At 46.8% G+C, this 23,085-nt stretch overlaps 1 protein-coding gene across 1 annotated transcript; it reads left to right on the forward strand.

The window, feature by feature from the left end:
• Positions 1-12,391: 12,391 nt before the first annotated feature.
• On the forward strand, positions 12,392-22,569 carry LOC309335190 (C-type lectin domain family 2 member D-like; the record flags this gene model as incomplete). The annotated part of the gene is made up of 6 exons (XM_081850064.1): positions 12,392-12,573; positions 15,195-15,722; positions 18,812-18,925; positions 19,926-20,119; positions 20,222-20,328; positions 22,353-22,569. The coding sequence occupies exons 2-6, from the start codon at positions 15,572-15,574 to the stop codon at positions 22,567-22,569; spliced, it is 783 nt and encodes a 260-aa protein (XP_081706190.1). The 5' UTR covers positions 12,392-12,573; positions 15,195-15,571.
• Positions 22,570-23,085: the final 516 nt, after the last annotated feature.

Genomic DNA, 23,085 nt, shown 5'->3' on the forward strand with positions numbered 1-23,085 from the left:
CATGATGCGTTCATAAGGCTGCCGAGAAACTAGTCCTACTTATCGTAATCAGTTATAAGACTGGTTTCTCAGTATTACTAGATGGTGGTTTCATTATCTCACAATAATGAGAATCAGGAGAGGAGTTAATGTCAGGAGGGGTGTTAAATGTTAATCAGGAGGAGTGTGTAATATTTTCCCTTCATTATCTCTCCCAGCAACATGGGGGTTGGGGAGGCCTGGTTGAGTATTCATTGTCTCCTGGGTCTACTTATGAAGCATTACCAAACAGAGTGTATTGATATAAAGCTGTTTTATGTTCACATGATGTTAGCGTTGACAAGACTACCCACCTCAAAATTAAACAGATGCCTGGGAACAAAGAGATCAAAACTAACATTGATGTACTCCAGGTGGTGCACATAATCTGGTCAGACCAGCTGAAAGAGAAGGATGAAAATAGAAACATGATTTCAGAACCAGTTCATGCAATGATGTGTGAATTTCCTTCCTGGGCTTGGACTGCAGGTGTTGAGAAACCTATGTTAGGTTCCCATCTTCTGAGCTGCAAAAAAGGGGCATCCCCCCCCCACTATCCCAAATCTCTGTCCCCCGCCCCCTCCCTGCCCCACCTAACCTACCTTTCTCCAGTCATCCTCCTTCACAGCCCTCTGGGAGCGTCAGGAGAAGCGGTATGGTCTCCACCGCCTCGACAGAAGTGGCACATGCTGGGCGATTTGGTGGCTTGGTGCTGGCGGCAGAATGGTGGCACTGGCGGTAGTGGTGTTGCAGACCCTGCTGTGGCACTTCTGGGTGGCGCGTGAAGGGGGTGGAGAGTGGCAGGCCCTGAAGAGCGCCTGCCCTCTCCGACTCTTCAGCGGCATGTGTGTGCCCCTCAAAAGAACCCCTAGATATATATGGTATATCCCTAAACCTGGACATTTTGTGTAGAATGCAAAGATCCGCCCAGATGGGCAGGTTGCCCCCCCAAAAGAAGACATGTCCAGGAAATCCCAGACATAGGGCAACCCTAACCTATGCCTGAAAATAATAATAAATAATAATAACTTTTTATTATACACCGCCCATCTGGCTGGGTTTCCCCAGCCACTCTGGGCGGCTCCCAACAGAATACTAAAAACACAATACAAGGTCAAACACTAAAAACGTCCCTAAGGGCTGACTTCAGAAGTCTTCTAAAAGTCTTCTAAAAGTTCATTTCCTTGACATCTGACGGGAGGGCGTTCCACAGTGCGGGCGCCACTAAGACAGGATGTTGTCTTATGGAAAGAAAAGCCATCTTTGACTGGAGAAAGGAAGCAGAGGAGGAAGAAGAGGAGCCTACCTGCCCCAACCCTACCATTAGGCAGAGTGGTAGGAGGTCCATCTTGAACCTCTAGGAGAGCTGGGATTTGGTGTTTTCCAGAACCAGGTGGTTCCTGGATAGATTAATTAAATTTGTGTACCGCACTCTATCTGCAGGTCTCAGGGCAGTTCACAGGATAAAATCATGATATAAAAACACAGAATATATAATCAAAATATAAAAGAACAACTCAATAACCCCCACCCACCACCATCTCCTTACTCATTCTATGTAGACTCCTGTTCCTTCTTAATAATATAGAATGAGTCAAATTTCCTTCATTTATTCATTATTTCCCTTCTGAAGAAGAACAACTTACTGTATGCCAACTTCCTCATAAACCATTGGACAGGCCTTGCAGAAAAAGCATGAGAAATGGTGCAATCTCATGAAGTGGGGTGTTTTTTAATAATAATAATAATAATAATAATAATAATAATAATAATAATAATTATTATTATTATTATTATTATTATTATTATTATTATTATTATTTATTTGTACCCCGCCCATCTGTCTGGGCCTCCCCAGCCACTCTGAGCGGCCTCCAACTGTCTAATTGGTGCTCCACCCAATCCAAGGTGATTTCTGGTAGCCTGTGAAACCCAAACCCTCCAAGTATTCCTATTTTCCAGGACCGTCCCTGATTTAGAGCAGCTGATTCGATCCCACAATGTCCCACTTTTCCTTAGGATGTCCCTATTTTCATTGGAGAAATATTGGAGGGTATGGAGTTGTTTGACCCCCGAGTCATATGAAGGCAATCCTGCATAGGGGAGGTGTTTTTTTAAATAAAATGTTTAATATTTCATTTTTTAAAATTATTCATTTATGTTGGAAGCTGCCCAGAGTAGCTGGGGCAACTCTGTAAGATGTGTGGAGTATAAATAGTAAAATTATCATTATGGAATGGGACGTCCCTATTTTCATCGGAGAAATGTTGAAGGGAATGGAAACACACACACACACACCCCAATTTGGTTGTAGTTAAAAAATAAAATGAAATTGCCCAGAAAGTAGCAGAGTTGAGTGTCACTGCTGCAGAGCGGTCTCAGCCAATCTGAAGAGCAAGGGAAGAGGCTTATGCCCCTTCTTTTTAAAATAGGCATTTCCTCCCCCCCACCCCGCATAGCCCCTATGACCCCCCCCCCTCTCCAAATCAGCTCTGGGGAGTCAAGAGAACACCTAGAACATTGTGCATGGGGGAGGGGAGGGAGATATTTCCATCTGGGGAGGGGGAATTCCATCTGAAAATGTTTGTGCTGATGGAATGATCAGCTTGACACATACCCAATTCTACCCACTGTGTTTCACCTTTAATAATAATAATAATAATAATAATAATAATAATAATAATAATAATAATAATTTTTTATACCCCGCCCTCCCCAGCCAAGGCCGGGCTCAGAGCGGCTTACAAGCAATAATAAAAACAGGTTGAATGATTACAACTTAAAAACAAAATTAAAATACAACATTAAATATTGAAACATTATTAAAATGTAGCCTCATCGCAGGAGGAGAAGGAAAGGAAAAAAGAGAGGGAGGGAGGGGATCAAATTGGCTCCAAGCCAAAGGCCAGGCGGAACAACTCTGTCTTACAGGCCCTGCGGAAAGAAATCAGGTCAACTTTTCAGGGCAGTGCTGAGCTGGAAGAACTACTCAGGTGCTACTCAAGCAAAAATGCTGCTAAGTATTCTTATGAGTGTCCTGGAGAGTTTCCTACACGGAAAAACCATAGTGTTTTGTACCGACTTAAAGTGTACCTTGGGTTAAAAGCTTGATGTTTACTGGTAATATTTATATTTGCTAAGATTAATGAGTTCAAAACAGCTTTTTCAGGCTCCTGACCAAGGTTGAACTTTAAGTTGTTTGTTCCATGTTGGGGAGAGGTCAAGGGCCTCATGCAACAGAATGAGCAGAAGCAAAAGTGATATGATAGTGCAGTGGTACCTCTGGTTACAAACGCTTCAGGTTACAAACGCTTCAGGTTACAGACTCCGCTAACCCAGAAATAGTACCTTGGGTTAAGAACTTTACCTCAGGATGAGAACAGAAATTGTGCCACGGCGGCATGGCAGCAGCGGGAGGCCCCATTAGCTAAAGTGTTACCTCAGGTTAAGAACAGTTTCAGGTTAAGAACAGACCTCCAGAACAAATTAAGTTTTTAACCCAAGGTACCACTGTAGTTAGGTACCACATTGCCATTTAAGAGTTCGTGTCCCTTGAAGACCTTCAAGCTCAAAGGCAAAAATCTCCTTATTGCACCACTGCACGGAACATGTCAATGTTTAACTTTTACTATCTTCCGTGTTCTCATAATGTTCAACTTTATCAGCTCACCTTCAGACTGAGGGTAAATAGTGGAATGATTGTTGTAGGGTCAGTTTTCTTTCTCCCCTTCCTCCAATCTGGTGTGGCTTTTCTGATTGATTGCTGCTCAGATACTGTTCCAGAGAACATTGTCCAGTTTCCTCCACTCATCATAGTACAGCATAGTCTAGCTTAAAGAACAGTTTGATGTGCATAGAGGAGAGCCAGTTTCCGACGGGGGTGCAGGGACCTATAGGAGAGGAAACAGCTGCTGCCTCACCAAAGTGTTCCATCACCCAGGCCTTGAAAGAACCTTGCTCTGTGCAGGTGCAAATGGGTGGGGAAGGGAGGGCAGAGAAATGGCAGACAATTGTTCTTCACTAGCCTCCATTGTCCTCTTTTGATTTATGTGTAAAAGTAAATATATCATTAATACAGTGGTGCCCCGCAAGACGAATGCCTCGCAAGACGGAAAACCCGCTAGATGAAAGGGTTTTCCGTTTTGGAGGTGCTTCGCAAAACGAATTTCCCTATGGGCTTGCTTCACAAGACGAAAATGTCTTGCGAGTTCCTGCGGGTTTTTTTCCCTCCCCCCCCCTTTCTAAGCTGCTAAGCTGCTTATCCACTTATCCGCTAAGCCTTTTTTAACTTTTTTAACTTTTTTAACATTTTTTAACTGTGTGGTCAAAACATTTCATAGGTATACCAATGTTTTCCATCTACACCAGTGGGTGGTTCAGGGTGAAATGTTATCATATTGTGGACTCTCACCCTTTCTGTCAACAACTATGTTTCCACAGTATTTGCATAGTAGTTTCCCAATTAGATATTGTTGTGAGTTTAGCGGAGGACAGGGACGGGGAGGCGGCCTGCATGCCTGAGACCCTTCCTAGATCCAGCAAGGGCTGAAATCTAAAGGAGATTCAATTGCTGGAATAGCCAGCCAGCTTCTTGGCAATGGTCCTATAAGTATGGGTCATTAAGGTAGCAAAGGTAGTGGCCCTGTGCCAGACAGCAATTGGGTACCCCACCTCTCTCAACTATTCGAAAGGCAAAGGCCAGAGTGGTGTGAGAGAATTAGAAACCAAAAGCAGGAAGTAGGCTGGGCAGCTAAGAGAAAGAGATATACATTGAAGTGTAGGTAGATGCCACGAGGCAAGACACAGAGATAACAGCAATAATAATAATAATAATAATAATAATAATAATAATAATAATAATAAAAAATTATTTATACCCCACCCTCCCCAGCCAAGGCCGGGCTCAGGGCGGCTAACAAGCAATAATAAAAACAAGTTAAATGAATACAACTTAAAAACAAGATTAAAATACAACATTAAAACATTGAAACATTAAAAGCCTCATCACAGGAGAAACGAAAAAAGAAAAGGGGGGAATCAAAATGACTCCAAGCCAAAGGCCAGGCGGAACAACTCTGTCTTACAGGCCCTGTGGAAAGAAATCAGACCCTGCAGGGCCCTGGTCTCATGAGACAGAGCATTCCACCAGGCCGGAGCCAGTGCTGAAAAAGCCCTGGCTCTGGTTGAGGCTAATCTAACTTCCTTGGGGCTCTGGACCTCTAAGGTGTTGCTATTTCTGGACCTTAAGGTCCTCTGTGGGGCATACCAGGAGAAACGGTTCGGTAGGTACGAGGGTCCTAGGCCATGAAGGGCTTTAAAGGTAAAAATCAGCACCTTAAATCTGACCCTGTACTCCACCGGGAGCCAGTGCAGATGGAAAAGCACTGAGTGAATATGCTCCCATGGCAGAGACCCCGTGAGGAGCCTCACTGTAGCATTCTGTACCCGCTGGAGTTTCCGGGACAGCTTCAAGGGCAGCCCCGCATAGAGCGACTTACAGTAGTCAAGCCTGGAGGTGACTGTCGCATGGATCACTGTGGCCAGGTCGGGGCGGGAAAGGTAAGGGCCCAACTGCTTGATGCGGCAAAGGTGGAAAAATGTCGCCTTGGCTGTTGCTGTAACCTGCGCCTCCATGGAAAGGGAGGCATCAAGGATTACACCCAAACTCTTAACAGAAGGCAATGGCACTAATTGGGCCCCCGCAAGAGAAGGGAGTTGGTCCCTCATCCCCATGCCATCCCAACCCAGCCATAGGACCTCTGTCTTCGAATGATTTAGTTTCAATCGGCTCCCATGAAACCATCCAGCCACAGCTTCCAAGCATCTGGTCAGTGTGTCCGGGGCCGAGTTGGTGTGGCCATCCATCAACAGATAGAGCTGAGTGTCATCAGCATATTGGTGACAGCCCAGTCCAAAGCTGCGGACAATCTGGGCAAGGGGGCGCATAAAGATGTTAAAAAGCACCGGGGAGAGGATTGCGCCTTGTGGCACTCCACACACCAAGGAGTGGCGCGACGACATCTCCCTCCCTAGCACCACCCTCTGTCCCCGACCAGAGATAAAAGAGCACAGCTATTTACGGGCTATGCCCTGTATCCCCACTTCAGCGAGGCGGTGGTCCAGAAGATCATGATCGACCATGTCAAAGGCTGCTGACAAATCTAAAAGAATCAGCAGTCCTGACCCGCCTCAATCCAGTTGTCGACGGAGATCATCTGTTAGGGCAACCAGAGCCACCTCGATCCCAAAACCAGGACGGAACCCAGACTGAAATGGATCTAAAGCCGATGTTTCCTCCAGAAACCTACCAAGCTGTTCAGCCACCGCTCTCTCAATTACCTTACCCAGATATGGAAGATTTGAAACTGGGCGGTAATTGGATCTGTGGTTTAAACTACAGAGCCTAGGAGTTGCCGATCAAAAGGTTGGCGGTTCGAATCCCCACAATGGGGTGAGCTCCCGTTGCTCAGTCCCTGCTCCTGCCAACCTAGCAGTTCGAAAGCAAGTCAAAGTGCAAGTAGATAAATAGGTACCGCTCTAGTAGGAAGGTAAACGGTGTTTCTGTGCACTGATCTGGTTCGCCAGAAGCGGCTTAGTCATGCTAGCCACATGACCTGAAAGCTGCACACCGGCTCCTTCGACCAATAAAGCGATATGAGCACTGCAACCCCAGAGTCAGCCACGACTGGACCTAATGGTCAGGGGTCCCTTTAGCTTTACCTTTAAAGGATCTAGTGAAGTTTTCTTTAAGAACGGACACACCACTGCTTCTTTCAGTGCCAAGGGACAAATTGATAATTTCAACCAGGGGGGTCCGTGCCACATCTAGACAAGCCCTAATCAGCCAAGACGGGCACGGATCAAGGAGGCAGGTGGTGGGCCTACCAGCTTGGAGGAATCTATCCACATCAGCAGGGAGTATCCGATCGAAACGGTCCAACACTGGACCCGAAGACAGTCGAGGGGCCTCCAGTTCAGTCAATGTATCTCAATTGGCAGGGAGGTCACGGCGGAGCAACAGGACTTTCTCCGCAAAAAAGCTCGTGAATGCCTCACAGCTGTGGGTCGAATTTGTGCTTAAATTTGGTTGTCCTCCTAAGGACGTTATCCACCTAATTATTCTAAAAAGGTGTGCCGGGCGAGAGCTAGCGGATGCAATGGAAGCTGCGAAGTAAGATTTCTTGGCAGCTTTCATAGCCATCTCATAGGCTTTCATAAGCGTTCTATAAGATGTTCTTGAAGCTCCATCATGAGTCCATTGCCATACTCGCTCTAGCCATCTGAGATCCCGCTTCATTTTCCGGAGCTCCTCAGTAAACCAAGGGGCCCGGTTTTGATAGGGTCGCAGAGGGTGCTTAGGCACGATCTCATCTATGGCCAGCAAGAGCTGGTTATTCCAGTCCTCGAAGAGGTCATCTAATGAGTCACCAGGAGGAGCAGGGTCCCGCAAGGCCTGACGGAATCTATCAGGATTCATCAGCCTTCGCGGGCAAGCCCAAATAGGCTCGCCACCCGAGCAGGGGAGGAGCGGGAAGTCAATCTTGGCTTTCAGAGCATAGTGATCAGACCATGGCTCTTCCACAGGGGGGAGCATGATCACATCTATGCTAGCACCAAAGATCAAATCCAGCGTGTGACCTGCTTGATGAGTGGGGCCCAAAACAAACTGGGAGAGCCCTAGTGTTGCCATGGAAGTCACTAAGTCCAGAGCCTGTGAGGAGGGGGCGGCATCGGCATGGACGTTGAAGTCTCCCAAAACCAGTAGGCTTGGGAACTCCAAGGCCCAGCCCGCTGCCACCTCCAGCAGGTCTGACAGGGTGGCTGCTGGTGCGCTGGGTGGTCGGTACACCAGCCAGACAGCCAAGCTCTCCTTGGTGCCCCACACAAGAACAACACAATCAATGCCGGAGATCACCCGTGCTGGCAGAGCTCTGAAAGAGCAATCCTCCCGGATTAACAACGCTCCTCCTCCTCCCCCCCCCCGACCCACAGTCCGCAATTGTTGGAGGACAGAGAAACCTGGGGGTGTTATCTCATGCAGGGAGACTACTTCGCCTTCCCGTACCCAGGTCTCCGTCACGCAAGCCAGGTCAATCCCCTGCGAGACAAAAAAGTCACGCATGGTGGCGGTTTTGTTGCCTATGGACCTGGCATTGCACAGCACCAATGACGGAGGTGGGTAATCCCTGCTCGCCCTACCCTCGTCCCTTGGGATGGGGCGTAGATTGGAAGGGGTTCGAGCATCACTGCACCTCAAAACTCTTTGTCGATAGTGATATCTAGCCACACCGCCATTCTAGTGGAAATCCCAGACCCCATACTAGCCTCCCCCATAGAGGGGTAGCATCCCCTCACTAACAAGTCATCCCTAGGCCAGGACTCATGGGTCAAAATGATATGGGGAAGAGGTGAAGGTTTGATAGGGTAAGTACCCCTAGAAGATAAAACCCAACCAACCGCACCCCAAGCGGGGAGGGCGGTCTCACGGTGTTTTGTTAACTGTCAACTCCCCTCTCCCTCCTGGATTGATTGGAGGACTGTTGGTTCCATCTGTGGCTCTGGGAGTATTAATGAGGCATGTGCTATAAAATATGGATCACTGGCCAACAAAGAGCCAGCTTCAAATTCGGAATATCTGTCCATCCTGTCTCACCAGTAGAGAAGGTTGATCGTTCTGATAAATTTTTGGAACATTAGGCAAAGGTCCAGATGTAGATTGGGTGCTGGATTTCTCCAGATTGTCAGCAACATAGAGTTCTTTAGATGTTGTTGCCATAGAAATGTCAGAGGAAGAACCTTTATTGAACTACACCACTGGGAAACAGGGGCAAAGCTTATATACATTCCTGAAAAGCCTGGGCCACTCCCACTCCCAACGTGACTGGCTGTCTAAACTTCCAAGCTGCAAATCACAACTCAGAGTTCAAGGGCCAATGGCAGAGGCCCAAATCCTGAAATGTTCTGTGATTGGACATCATGTATCAAATCAGAACACAGGAGCTCAGAAGCTTTATTCCAGACTCAAGCTCAGGCAAACACAGACCACTGAACATACAACATGCCTGATTTCTGCTGGGATCCAAGGCTGTGGCTATGGAAGAAGCAGGTCCTTCTTGGGGTGTTAACAATGGGACCCCCCCCCATCGTTGGCTCAGGTTGTATATATCTGTGTAAATAAATGAGATATCCAGAAGACACCAGAGTCTCCACTGTTCCTCATTCGGAAGAAACCGATGTCTGGACCCCTTTGGAATCTCATTCCACTCAGAGATTGGGGCAGCCTGCAACAATATTAAAATGTTTAAACAGAAATTCAGAGTTTTCTGTAACATAAGTACGTGTGTGTGTGTGTGTGTGTTCTGTAGGTGGGGGGGTTGTTGTGTTGGATGTTTGCTTGCTTGCCTTTTGTTTTGTTTTTGAACCTGTTTCATTTTCATATTCTGGGAAAGAACTGTTCCTTCCCAGAATGAATACTTGGCTTGTTGCAAGTATTTCCCAGCATCGGTACCTGCCCTGAGCCAAATTTCCTGGATTCAGATATCTCTACCTTTGGCAGTGTAGATCCCAAGATGAGAAGCAGAGGTGCCAGCTTGTGAGGGCCATGACGTCACACACACAGTCTCCCAGCATCGCATGCATGACGTTAGGACATCGTGGGGGGGGGGGGGAGTTGAACGAAGCAGCTGCAAGGCTTCAATGGCCAGCGGCTCCTCCTGCCGCTATCATTGGTGGGAGGCTGCTTTGACCCTCCTTCCCCTCCATGGCAGAAAGAGGACGAGAAGGAGAGCCAGCCAGAGAGCAAAAAGAAATTATTTGCGATTTTTACATAGCGTCAGCAGATGAGGAAGCCGCTCAGGCGCCTGGGGTGGCGCGGCCGGAAGCAGGGCAATCCACCCATAGGGGCGGGGCAAGGGCGGAGTGAACTGCCCATAAGTGTGGGGCAAGGGTGGGGTGAGCCACGATAGGGGCAGGGTGAGGACGGGGCGAGCTGCCCATAGGGGTGGGGCAAGGGCAGTGTGAGCTGCTATAGGGGCAGGGTGAGGATGGGGTGAGCTGCCCATAGGGGTGGGGTGAGGGGCGGGGTGAGCTGATATTGGGGCCGGGTTAAGGGTGGGGCAAGCTGCTATAGGGGCAGGGTGAAGGTGGGGTGTGCTGCCCATAGGGGCGAGGTGAGCCGCTATAGGGGCATGGTGAGGGTGGGGTGAGTCCAAATCAATGTACCAGGACAAGGTTACCTGGGATCTGGGAAGCGAAAGCTTTTACTGTTCCCAGCTCTGGGTTTGTTACAGCGTTTTTCTTACAGAGGACTGCTTAGCTCGTGCTTTTTTGTCTTAGAGGAAAATGCAGTTTTTAAAATGCGTACGCCGAGGCCTGGCTGGGGGGGGGGATTCACAAACAGGTTTTTTTAGGGCTTTCTGGGGTAACCCTAACTGTACCCCTTCATTAGGGGCAGGGCGAGGGTGGGGTGAGCTGCCCATAGGGGCGAGGTGAGCCACTATAGGGGCATGGTGAGGGTGGGGTGAGCTGCTCATAGGGGTGGGGTGAGGGTGGGGTGAGCCGCTATAGGGGCATGGTGAGGGTGGGGTGAGCTGCCCATAGGAGCGAGGTGAGCCACTATAGGGGCAGGGTGAGAGTGGGCTGAGCTGCCCATAGGGGCGGGGTGAGCCACTATAGGGGTGGAGTGATCCTCTATAGGGGTGGGGTGAGGGGCGGGGTGAGCTGATATTGGGGCCAGGTTAAGGGTGGGGCAAGCTGCTATAGGGGCAGGGTGAAGGTGGGGTGTGCTGCCCATAGGTGCGAGGTGAGCCGCTATAGGGGCATGGTGAGGGTGGGGTGAGCCAGAGAAAGAGCATTTTATTCTGCCATCCGGGGGGGGCAGAAGGCACCTGTGTGATTCAGTTCACAAAAGACAGGCCGCAAAGAAAACATTTTACAAACAGGTTTTATCCTTTTTTCAAACCCCTTTTTTCCTCTCCCCCTTCACAGATTCTTACATAGAAATGTTGCTTTTCGTTCTCTCGCTCTGTTCCCGAAAGTATGTTGCAAATCAATGTACCAGGACAAGGTTACCTGGGATCTGGGAAGCGAAAGCTTTTACTGTTCCCAGCTCTGGGTTTGTTACAGCGTTTTTCTTACAGAGGACTGCTTAGCTCGTGCTTTTTTGTCTTAGAGGAAAATGCAGTTTTTAAAATGCGTACGCCGAGGCCTGGCTGGGGGGGGGGGATTCACAAACAGGTTTTTTTAGGGCCTTCTTGGGTAACCCTAACTGTACCCCTTCATTAGGGGCAGGGCAAGGGTGGGGTGAGCTGCCCATAGGGGCGAGGTGAGCCACTATAGGGGCATGGTGAGGGTGGGGTGAGCTGCTCATAGGGGTGGGGTGAGGGTGGAGTGATCCGCTATAGGGGCGGGGTGAGGGTGGGGTGAGCTGCCCATAGGGGCAGGGAGAGGGCGGGGCGAGTCTGCCTGCCTCCTCCCACTCAGCCTCCCCTCCAGCTGTGGGAGAGGCAGCGGGCAGACCGTTTGGGGCAGTGTGGCGCCTGCGGGTGCCCAAGCCATCGTGTCACAACAGGCCCCTTGGTGAGTGCCGCCCGGCATTTTGTCACCCCTCTCAGTGGTGACACCCAGGGTGACCCACCCCCACCGCACCCCTCTTCCTCTGCCCCTGTATAGCATTTATTTCTTTTGGAGAAAAGGCAAGTAAGAATAGACATAAGAGATTTTAAAATATATATATCAGTCTTTGTGCCAAGCCAGAAGGACCAATGAAAGAAGAGGCGAGGAGGACAATTCCACCCTTTTTAGTTCTGGCTTGCCCTGTTGGCTTCAATCAACTAACAGACATTACAGGAATCGGTTTTAGTTGCAGCTGCTGGAAAGCAGTCTGAATAAACAAGTCTGGCGCCAGCTAAAAACATTATTGTGTAGCTAAGTCTGCCAGTTGCTTTATAATTCTATAGACTTATAGAAACCAATGCTCTTTTTAATTTTCCACAGGCATTTTCCTGCCATTATAACACTTTTAATTTTCTTTTACTATAATACGTACCTTGCTTCAACCAAGCTTGTCATTTGTTAGTCTCAAATTCAGCAATCGCCAAGTTGCCAAATGGCACTAGGACTTCAGCAGCTGTTTCTCCTTCTGCACATTGAGGGTGACCACATTCCCCCCTGGGAGGTCCTGCCCTTTGTTTGTGCGTTTGATTTTAAATCATGTTAAAAATTCTTTTACACTTTGTGCCCAAGAATGCCTTCAGCCTCTAACAGGGTTGCACTGTTATCTGAAGCAGGGGGAAGACCTTGGGCAATTGAAACAATCTCTAGATTCAAGCTGGGGGGTGAGATTAAAGGCTGGGCGGGAGGAGCTGGAGCCAGAAACGGCTGACTAGTACTTCGCTGGCGAAAACGAGGAAGCCGGGGAGGGGGAGGAAGAGGCGGTGAGTAGCAGGGACCAATCGCTTTGAAAACAGTTTCTATTTTGCTTCTTGTGGGCTTGGTAGGCAGCAGATACTTGTTCCTGCACTGCAGAACCTGGCGCTGGACTGATTCTGCCAGAAGGTAAAAAGAATTCTATAATATATTGGGGGAGGGAGAAATATTGGGAGGGGGAGGAAAGGGAGATGGGGAGGGAGACTGGGGAAAGGAGAAGGAGAGGAGGAAGGGGGAGAGGGTTTGGGGCTGAAGAAAAAACATTTCTAAAATAATATAAATCATAGAATCATAGAATCATAGAGTTGGAAGAGACCACAAGGGCCATCGAGTCCAACCCCCTGCCAAGCAGGAAACACCATCAGAGTACTCCTGACATATGGTCGTCAAGCCTCTGCTTAAAGACCTCCAAAGAAGGAGACTCCACCACACTCCTTGGCAGCAAATTCCCCTGTCGAACAGCTCTTACTGCCAGGAAGTTCCTCCTAATGTTTAGGTGGAATCTTCTTTCTTGCAGTTTGGATCCATTGCTCCGTGTCCACTTCTCTCATAAGCAGTGCTCTTTTTCTAAAAGAGGGTACTCTTTTGGGGTACTCTCATTTTGACTCTAGAAAAGTACCAATTTATAGCTAAAATCGGGAAAAATAAATACAGCAACAGGACAGGACAGAGAAGACTTAGTCCAAAAGGTGGCTTTTTATTTTTATTTTTTAAGGAAACCCAGAGGGGAAAACACAAATCCTCAGACCAAAATTTGTGGTTCTGCCAAAATAGAAAAAATCTACAATGTATGGGGGGGGGGAGATGGGGAGGGGGAGGAAAGAAAGAGGGTGAGATGGGGAGAGGGAGATTGGGGGAAGGAGGATTGGAGGAGGAAGAGTTGACGGCTGAAGAAAAAACATTTCTACAATAATATAAGGATGGCTTTGTTTGAGGAAAGGTAAAATTATATTATGTTAAGATAAATTAATGGATAAAAATTGGGGAAAGATGGAAAGGATTTGCCGAAAATAGCTAATTGAAGCAAAATACAAAAAAGGGAGGTGTGAGGAGGTCAAAGAAACAAGCAAATGAAGTTAAGTCATGGAAGGTTTATTGTATTTTTGTGTATTTTTTTATGTATTTATTTTTTCTTTTTTGTGCCGGACACCTTTATTAAAGTGGGTCAGACCTCACTATTAAGTTGTGGGTGGACATAGCAGACAACACAGAGATTTCTCCAAGTGGTTCTTTATAAGTAAGCTGGAACTGAACTGAACTGAACAGCTCAGCCGGCCTGCTTTTAGGCAGCCAGCTGTCAACATTGTAACAACAACACCCCAGGGTTTCCTGCCTAAATTAACTGACATGTACCTGAGTAAAAACTACATACCCAATGCCCCCTGGTGGCCAGGGCAAGAACTTCAATACATAACACTCACCTGGAGCACTGTGTCCATTTCTGGACAAGCTGGAAGGTGTCCAGAGGAGAGTGACATTTCTTTATAAGGCTTGGAAACCAAGCTTAATGAGGCGCAGGAGCTGGCTATTTTTAGCCTGGGAAAGAGGAGACTGAGGGGAGTTAACAGTAGCCATCTACAGATAGGTAGCCGTGTTGGTCTGCCATAGTCAAAACAAAACAAATTCCTTCCAGTAGCACCTTAAAGACCAACTAGGTCAGTTCTTGGTATGAGCTTTCGTGTGCATGCACACTTCTTCAGATACACTGAAACAGAAGTTTCCAGACCCTTCTATATAGTGAGAAGGTGGGGAGGGGTATTACTCAGAAGGGTGGTGGGAATGGGTGATTGGCAGATAGCTGTCTGTTACTCTCTATTTCTCAATGCCAGGCCAGTGGGGTGCTCTCTCTATTTCTCAATGCCAGGCCAGTGGGTGGTCCTATATTTGCATAGTCGTTTCCCAATTAGATATTGTTGTAAGTTTAGCGGAGGAGATGGGGGGAGGGCTAGGCTGCATGCCTGAGACCCTGCTAATTCCTAGATCCAGCAAGGGGTAAATTTGGTAATGGCCCCTTAAGTATGGCTCAGGAGCATGACCGAAAGCGAGGAAGGAGATGGAAGACAGGCTCTGACTCTGAATCTGACCAGCTGCAGGAGGAAGCAGATCCAGGCCCCCCCCCCCTTTCCTACCAAGATCATGGTTTACTGAGACAGTTTGAGCAAGTTTCCAAGAAGGGGGTGTAGAGGCTAGGCAGCCAGATAGGCAGAGGATTGACAGCTCTTCTCTGGAAAGGATAGAATTTCCTGACCCTCAATCCTGAAGAGCTGAAATGGCGAGATTGCAAAGGAAGTGGAAAAGGGGAAAACAGGTTTTCCTGTTGTGACTACAATGATGACTCCGAGTAACCAACTGTGTCCATTTCTGGACACTGCAATTTAAGGAGGATGTTGACAAACTGGAGGAGAGTGACATTTCCTCATAAGACTTCATGAGGAGGAGGAGCTGGGTAGGAGGAGACTGGGGGGAAATATAATACACTAGCCATCTTCAACTATCTCAAGGGCTCCTCCCTCTCACTTGTCTCAATGCTTTCATTTCATCAAGTGGATGTAGAAATATTACTGTAATCATTTAGACTAAAAAGAAGCAATATTTCATATATGAATTTTCCAGCTCTGTAAATTAATATATGTAAGACCACCTTTACGGCTTTTGGGGGGGACTATACCAGTATGGAAGCAAAACTGCACCTTTTAAAGACTTCAAGGAGAAATGATTTATTTCTCTGTTCTGTAATTTTGTCTCCACAGAGGAATCTTGGGACGTTGATGCTATAGCGAAAACTGATGTCGTGATGAATTTTTTTCTGGCAAAAGCACAGAACTGATGCTTCGGACTCTGAAGAGGCTTTCGTTTCATTAGAAATAAAAGGAGTCACGAAGATAAAACAGGAAAGTGGAAAACTTATTAAGTACAGCTTGGCTGGACAAAGTATCCGATTGAAGCACACAATTAAGTGGTATTTAAAAAGGGTGTTTTCTCACCACATCACCTAGCCATACTGTGCTTGAATCTGCAATCCAGTGGTCTGCTTTGAACATATCTCAAGAAATTGCAAAACTCTGTGTAACTAGGGCTGAGTAGCATTTATTGTGAGGTCTGTGAATCCTCCTGGAAGAAAGAAAAGATGGGTTTCTATGAAACTGAAAAGACAGAGCGAAGGCTCCCCATGAATCCAGATGCAGCAGAGAATGGGGAATGTAGTGGAATCATAAGTAATGGAAGCACCAAACAAGCAAGAGAAGTCTTCTCTCTGAAACAGGGCCATTGTGTAGATGGTAAGTGAGTTCTGATGAGAAAGGCATGAGTTTGTCAAAAAAGTTATGGATTTGCTGCTGGGATGAGAGCTGCAGAATGCAGGCCAACTAATCAAATTCATGGAGACGCTAATTTATTCAGGCAATTAAAAGCCATTGGAAAAGGATGGGTACATAGACACTTGTGTGAAAATCGAGGAAGGCTTCTCAGTCTCTTCTTAGTTCCTCTCTCAGGTGGAACTAACCTTCCTCACGCAGGCATGCATAAGGAGAAGGGGGTGAGGCTGCCCTTGAGGAGAGAGATTCCTGGCTGTTCTTCCCCTTCCCCTTCCGTGTACAGCAAGAATGGAGAGATTGTTGCTCACCAGATGTTGCTGGATTCCAACTTCCTCCCATCACTCCCTGCCAGCATGGCCAATGTAGAGCAAAAACATCTGGAGGATCACAAGGTCCCCATTCCTGCTGCACACAGAGCTGGAGAGTAACTGATAAGCGAAGAGACCAGGAATCTGCAAGTGCAGGCGCATGGTCCACAGCATTTACTAGCACAGTGGCACTTTAATGCGTTGTTGTTGTTATATGATGCCCATCTGATTGGGTTGAATGGTATACATTACAGTAGACCATACTGACATTTATATTTGAGTGGGTGATTTATAATTTTTTAATAAATAAATAAATAAAATTCTCAGCAAATCGAGAAGCAAACGATACTGTGCAAATCCCCTGGCATAGAACCCCTGTAAGACTGACTTCACAACTTTGCCTTATGCAACACTATTTCAGAACTTATCGTTCAAAACATATTGGTTCCTCTTTCTTCCAGGAACCCAATCTGACCAACCAAGTGTTGGCATGTTTACATGCCATTAACTGAAAAAAAATTATCTGCCGAAAGCAGACACTCAGAGCTGCATATTGCTAACGAACCACTTTGCTGGCTAGTCCTTACATTTGGACCTGGTTTTCTTTAACTGTCAGTTATGCCATCTTCAGCATATAATTAATATAGCAACCTTAGTACATCTGCTAATCCTGGTGTGTGAACTACGAACTGCTATTTTGACTTATTTGGGTGAGGCAAGCTTGAAAATTCACTATCCTGCATTGAATGAATAAAGCTTCTTCTACCACAGGAAAATGTTCTTTGGTTGAACAATTCATTTTAATGCATTTTGTTTTGCACATTAATGGATCTACCTGTGATGTGTTGGAACCAACAGAAATGTGCAAGAACTTAAACTGTATCTCCTTAATGGTTTGTTTTACAATCAAGATTAAGATGGTTTCAGGTTATTCTCTTGAGGTTGCTGCGATGCATGAAAAAAAATCCCGTTCTGTTTCTACATAGGACAGAGATCTCCTGTCACTTCCATTCTGCCAGCAACAAAAACTTTCAACTTCTGTTTTGAGGGCAATTCAGATGCTCTAAAAGGGATGGGTAACTGTGACCTTCGAGATGTTGTTGGACTACAATTCCCATTACCTGTGACCACTGGCAATGATGACTGGGGCTGATGGGAGTCCAGCAACATCTGGGGGGCTGCTCCAAAGCTCTGTGTACATAGTTATAATATAGCAGTATATGGCACTGCAGCTCCCTTGACTGGCACTGTTTTCTGGTAACAATCTTGGCAGCCAGGGGATTTAACAAGGCTGCCACTATTAGGCAATTTACACTGACAAGCATAACTTCTGGAAGTCCAGCTTAACAGGACAGATGTTACAACAGTTGCATTGCCAGGAGATAGGCTGCTTACCTGTTCTGGATGGGATTACAATCCCTCTAAAACAGCAAGTGCTCAGCTTATACAAACAGTGAAATTTCAAATTTCCCTGCTTGCACATGCGTACATACATTGGCTAACCGTTAATGTGCTGCCCTCTGTCTTCTGGCATTGTCCATGTGGCATTTGGCATGTATCACATTCCATTCAGTTCTTTCAGTCCCTTCAACTTTTGCTCTTAAAAAGAAACTGGATTACTACAGTGCTCTATGTGGGGCTGCCCTCCAGCCCAGCTGTGAAGCTCCAGATTTTGTAGAATGCCTAGACCTCTGATGGAGGCAGATGGTTGACAGTATGTGGCAGCTCTGCTAAAATGTTTGCAGCGGATGCACAAACTTGGCCCTCCAGCTGGATTGGGACCACAATCCCCATCATCCCTGACCACTGGTCCTGTTAGCTAGGGATGATGGAAGTTGTAGTCCCAAAACAGCTGGAGGGCTGAGTTTGCCTATGCCTGGTCTACATATACAAAGACCAGAAGAACTTTGGTCCAGGATACCTTAAGGGCCACCTGAGCCCTTATATCACAGCTTCATTATTAGGATCATCCACAGGAGCACATCTCAGAAGCCCAAATAACCTCAGGTAGAAGTTGAGCATTTAATGCCACCAGTTCAAGCTGTGAAAGGCTCTTCCAGCAGAGGTACATCCGGCATCTTCACTTTTGACTTCTAAGCATCTCTTGAAGACCTTTTCTTATGTCAGCAAGCCTATACAGCTGTTTAAAATGTTGTTGATCTCCCAGTTATTTTCATGATTTATATATTTATTTTACTATTTCTTCTGGTGATTTTTGTTTTATTGTAAAAATATTATTGTGCAGCACCTTGATAGTTTAGGAGATGGTGGCATGTAAATACTTTTTAATAAAATAAATAACTGGTGACTCACCAGCCATTTGCAGAGGCGTACCAGTTGGCTGATTTTGTGGTGGGAGGTACTAAACCTATGAGCTTCATGATGCCACAGGTGAACACAGTTCATCTCATACCCTTCCAACATCCCGCTGACCAAAATTGGGACATTTCTTTTTTGGTCCCCAGCTGACCTGCACCAGAGCACCGGACCAAAAAATTGGACATTCTGGGATGCAATCAGAAGCCAGGATTGGCTTCTGTAATTCCAGGATGTCCCACATAAATCAGGACTGTTGAGTGGTATGACATCTTGGTGTAATGCAAGCTTGAACTCACACCTTCAATGTGGGTGGACTACCCAAGCCTTGGTAGACTTGGAGCCCCCCAGATACTGCAGTTTCTAGAAGGACTTGTCTGGCATCTTGCTGAAACCAAGGAAACATTAACACTTTATTTCCCTCTGCAGGTTTGTGCAATAATGGAAAATGGAGACTCGTTTATAATATAAAAATTTTGAGCTTGGTGCTTAATGTCATTCTGATCATTTCCATCATCATCATCAGCAGCATTGCTTTATCAAGTAAGTGAAGAGCCATTTTGCTGTAACTTCTGCCATTTTATGTACAGGTCACCTGCTCTCACAGATCTCCTCTCCTCAGCAGCTAGAATAGCTTTATTGGCATTCATTTGAGGTAGCCTGGAAGCAGTTGCGGATGGGGGCCCACATTCAGGCAAGGTAGACTTTGTGTACTGTAATAATAGACCAATATGCACACATAATACACACACAATTTCAAGTGATTTAAATTGTACGATACAATTCTAATCAAAGGCCTTTCTCAGGGAGAGTCAACTAGACCCTGGCTGTGTATTTCATGGCTAGTCAATTGAAGTTGACTATCTATGGCCCACCTAGCAGTTTGAAAGCACCCTTAAGTGCAAGTAGATAAATAGGTACCGCTTTATAGCGGGAAGGTAAACGGCGTTTCCGTGAGCTGCGCTGGTGCCGGTTCGCCGGAGCAGCTTCGTCACGCTGGCCACGTGACCCGGAAGTGTCTGCGGACAGCGCTGGCTCCCGGCTTCTAGAGTGAGATGAGCGCACAACCCTAGAGTCAGACACGACTGGCCCGTACGGGCAGGGGTACCTTCACCTTCACCTTCATCTATGGTTGAGCCACAAGAGAAGCTGCTCTATGTCCTGCAACCTTCTGAGTTTGTGGGCAGAGATGGGCACTGGGCAGTCTGCCCTCCCTCCTGCCCTCATTTCCCCACCCTTATCCAGGCCTCCTGGAGATTATGGGGGTTGACCGGAGACCTCCTGCACACAGTTTTTGTGTGTGCTGTATTTGCAATTACGTTGTTATACTGTATTTTTATGCAATTGTCCTTATGATGCTTGAGATGTGTTCCCATTTTCTTTGTTGCAAGCTGCTTTGAGCAGGATTCCTTTTACGGAAAGGCAGCACACAGATATAATGTTGATGAGTGGAGTACATTGCCTGACCTTTATTTTGGGTAGGACTATTTATAAGATATAGATAGTAATCTGTCTCACTTTCTGATACTCTTCTTATCAATAGGGAGAAGTTGTGAAGTATTGCCTACCGCCCTACCTTCTCCTTCCACTCCAACTGAGTACTGTCCGGACGGCTGGATTGGCTACCAAAGGAAATGCTACTATTTTTCAGAGAGTGAAGGAAACTGGACTTCTAGCCAGAATTACTGTGCCTCTTTCAATGCCTCTTTGGTCGTGATTGACTCCCAAGAGGAGATGGTGAGTGGAAAGATGCAGAGCACAGTCTGAAGCCCCAAATAGAGTTGATTCTCTACTTGGATGAGGGTTGAAAATGTATTCACACTTCTTTTCTTTATTAAGACCTTCTTGAGACGACACAAAGGTCCTGCTGACCACTGGATTGGTCTCCAAAGGATGAATGACCAGGAGCCTTGGAAATGGATCAATGGCACGATTTTCAATAACTGGTGAGCATCCACAATGAAAATGTGTAATAAGCCCTTTAAAACAGTGTAACAGTTAAAATAGTTCGACTCAAGGAATGCTTGCCCAGACAGATGTTTTTTGAAGAGCAACATATGCTGTGCTTTTTAATATATATAGAAAATAAGGTGCCAATATCCAGCACAATTTTTTTTAGTGAGTGCCACACTTTTAACATTTGCAAAAGAAAAAATGCAGATACTGAGTACCACTGAGTACCCCTGGAAAAAGACACTGCATGTATTCCACAAGGGCTACAAATCTCCTGGTCCTAGCCAGTGACCTGCGGTCAGTGAACTAGGGGGACGAGGCTAGTCCCCTAAATGTCCCCAGTAAATTAGAGTATTGAAGTATTAACGCCTGGCACCTCCTTCCCAAAGCCCGGGAAGCTTTTGCCTGGCTTAGAGAGGGAGGCGTGATGCTGGACATCTCAGTATCGCAACATCACTTGCGAGATGTTCCTCACCCCTGCCCCAGTCACAAGCTGGCGCCACTTGCCCTAAGTGTTCCCCTACGAGAAAATTCACTGCACGCCACTGTCAAAGGCACATTTGTAGTTTCACAGTTGTTACTAGTAGCCTGCCTGAATGTTGAGGAACTGACCAGAAGCCTTCTCGCTTATTATACACAGAGCTCCGCCTTGTGGTGAGCAGCATGTTGAATGGTCTCTTTAAATTTGAAGGTTCATTATTGTTCCACAAGATGTGTATGTCTTTTAAGGGCCAGAGCAAATAAAATGACCTAGTTTTACAGCTGTGAAGCAGTACAGCAGATGCTGTTAAGTTGTGTTAATTAAGCTCTGTCAGCAATTGGGTATAGTATATAAAGAGCCAGTGAGAGATTTTACTTTCTTGGGTTCCATGATCCCTGCAGATGGTGACAGCAGTCACAAAATTAAAAGACGCCTGCTCCTTGGGAGAAAGGCGATGGCAAACCTAGACAGCATCCTAAAAAGCAGAGACACCACCTTGCCAACAAAGGTCCGTATAGTTAAAGCTATGGTTTTCCCAGTAGTGATGGATGGAAGTGAGAGCTGGACCATCAAGAAGGCTGATCGCTGAAGAATTGATGCTTTTGAATTATGGTGCTGGAGGAGACTCTTGAGAGTCCCATGGACTGCAAGATCAAACATATCAATTCTTAAGGAAATCAGCCCTGAGTGCTCACCGGAAAGACAGATCCTGAAGCTGAGGCTCCAATACTTTGGCCACCTCATGAGAAGAGAAGACTCCCTGGAGGATTCCCTGGTCCTGAATGGTTTGGGGGATTCCCTGGTCCTGAATGGAATTACATGGCCCCTAAAGGACCAGCTGTACAGCCTTGGGGTTATCTTGGATTCACAGCTGTCCATGGAGGCGCAGGTCAATTCTGCTGGCTCCATCTCGTACACCAGCTAGACCCTGCCTGCCTGCGCACTGTCTCACCAGAGTGCTGCATGCACTGGTTATCTCCCACTTGGACCTGCCTCATATAACTGATTACAAGATGCAACACATGCACACAATTTGAGTGGCAATACCCATTAACTTTAGGGGGCAGCCCCCTCAAATATTTTATCGGGGGGCCAAAGGGATCTCGGCACCTAGGAGTTTGCTCCTAGGATGCTAACCTTTAAAGCTCTAAATGGCCTTGGCCCTGTATACCTGAAGGACATCTCCACCCCCATTGTTCAGCCCAGACACTGAGGTCCAGCTCCAAGGGCCTTCTGCGAGAAGTGAAGTTACAGGGAACCAGGCAGAGGGCCTTCTTGGTAGTGGACCCTGCCCTGTGGATCACCCTCCCATCAGATGTCAAGGAGATGAAGAACTGTACAACTTTTAGAAGACTTCTGAAGGCAGCCCTGTGTTGGGAGTTTTTAATGTTTGATGTTTTATCATGTTTTTAATATTTTGTTGGGGGCCGGCCAGAGGGGCTGGAACTACCCAGTCAGATGGTTGGCATATTAATAATAAATAATAATAACATATTGTTATGATTATTTCAACATATGTTCTGTTTGATATTTTAGGTTTGAAATCCGGGGAGGAGGAAAATCTGCTTACATGAACCATCAAGGTGTTGCCAGCTCCAGCGGCCTATATGAAGAACCCTGGATCTGCAGCAAACCAGTTCACAAATCAGAAAGGACAGTGGATGCACCTCCTGGACCTGGGACACACATCTTTTCAGGATCCAGCTTCAGTTTATTGGCCCACATCCAGCCCATGACCTCCTACAAGCACTAGTCTAACATCTCAGCTGCTTCTCCTCATTCAGATGGAACAGAGAGACAGATCTGGGTGTCATCTGCATATAGATATGCAACTTCCTGGACTCAGCCTTGTGCTTAGATGCCCAGGTCTCTGGTGTGGCCAGAAGTGCATTTGCACAGTTAAATCTAGTGTGCCAGCTTGCCAGGGACTGTGCTGAGGAGGGCTGCACAGGTGGCAGCACAAAAAGCACAGTGGTTATGATAACAGGTTGCAAGACATGGTAGTGACGTGGGTGACTAGGGAGGAAGTGGGAGGGACGCTTAATTGGCAGCACCTTCATTCCTAGGGATGGATTCTTTGTTCTCTCGCTGTGATCATTAAAGTTTCTAACTGCTAAGAGACTGAAGCCTGGCACAGCTGCACCCATTCCTTGAGATGTCTCCACCCCCATCACTCAGCCTGGACACTGAGATTCAGCTCTGAGGGCCTTCTGGCGGTTCCCTCCCTGCGAGAAGCAAAGCTACAGGGAACCAGCCAGAGGACTTTCTC

Source organism: Podarcis erhardii, assembly GCF_964252035.2.
Source record: "Podarcis erhardii genome assembly, chromosome: 2".
Lineage (NCBI taxonomy): Eukaryota > Metazoa > Chordata > Lepidosauria > Squamata > Lacertidae > Podarcis > Podarcis erhardii.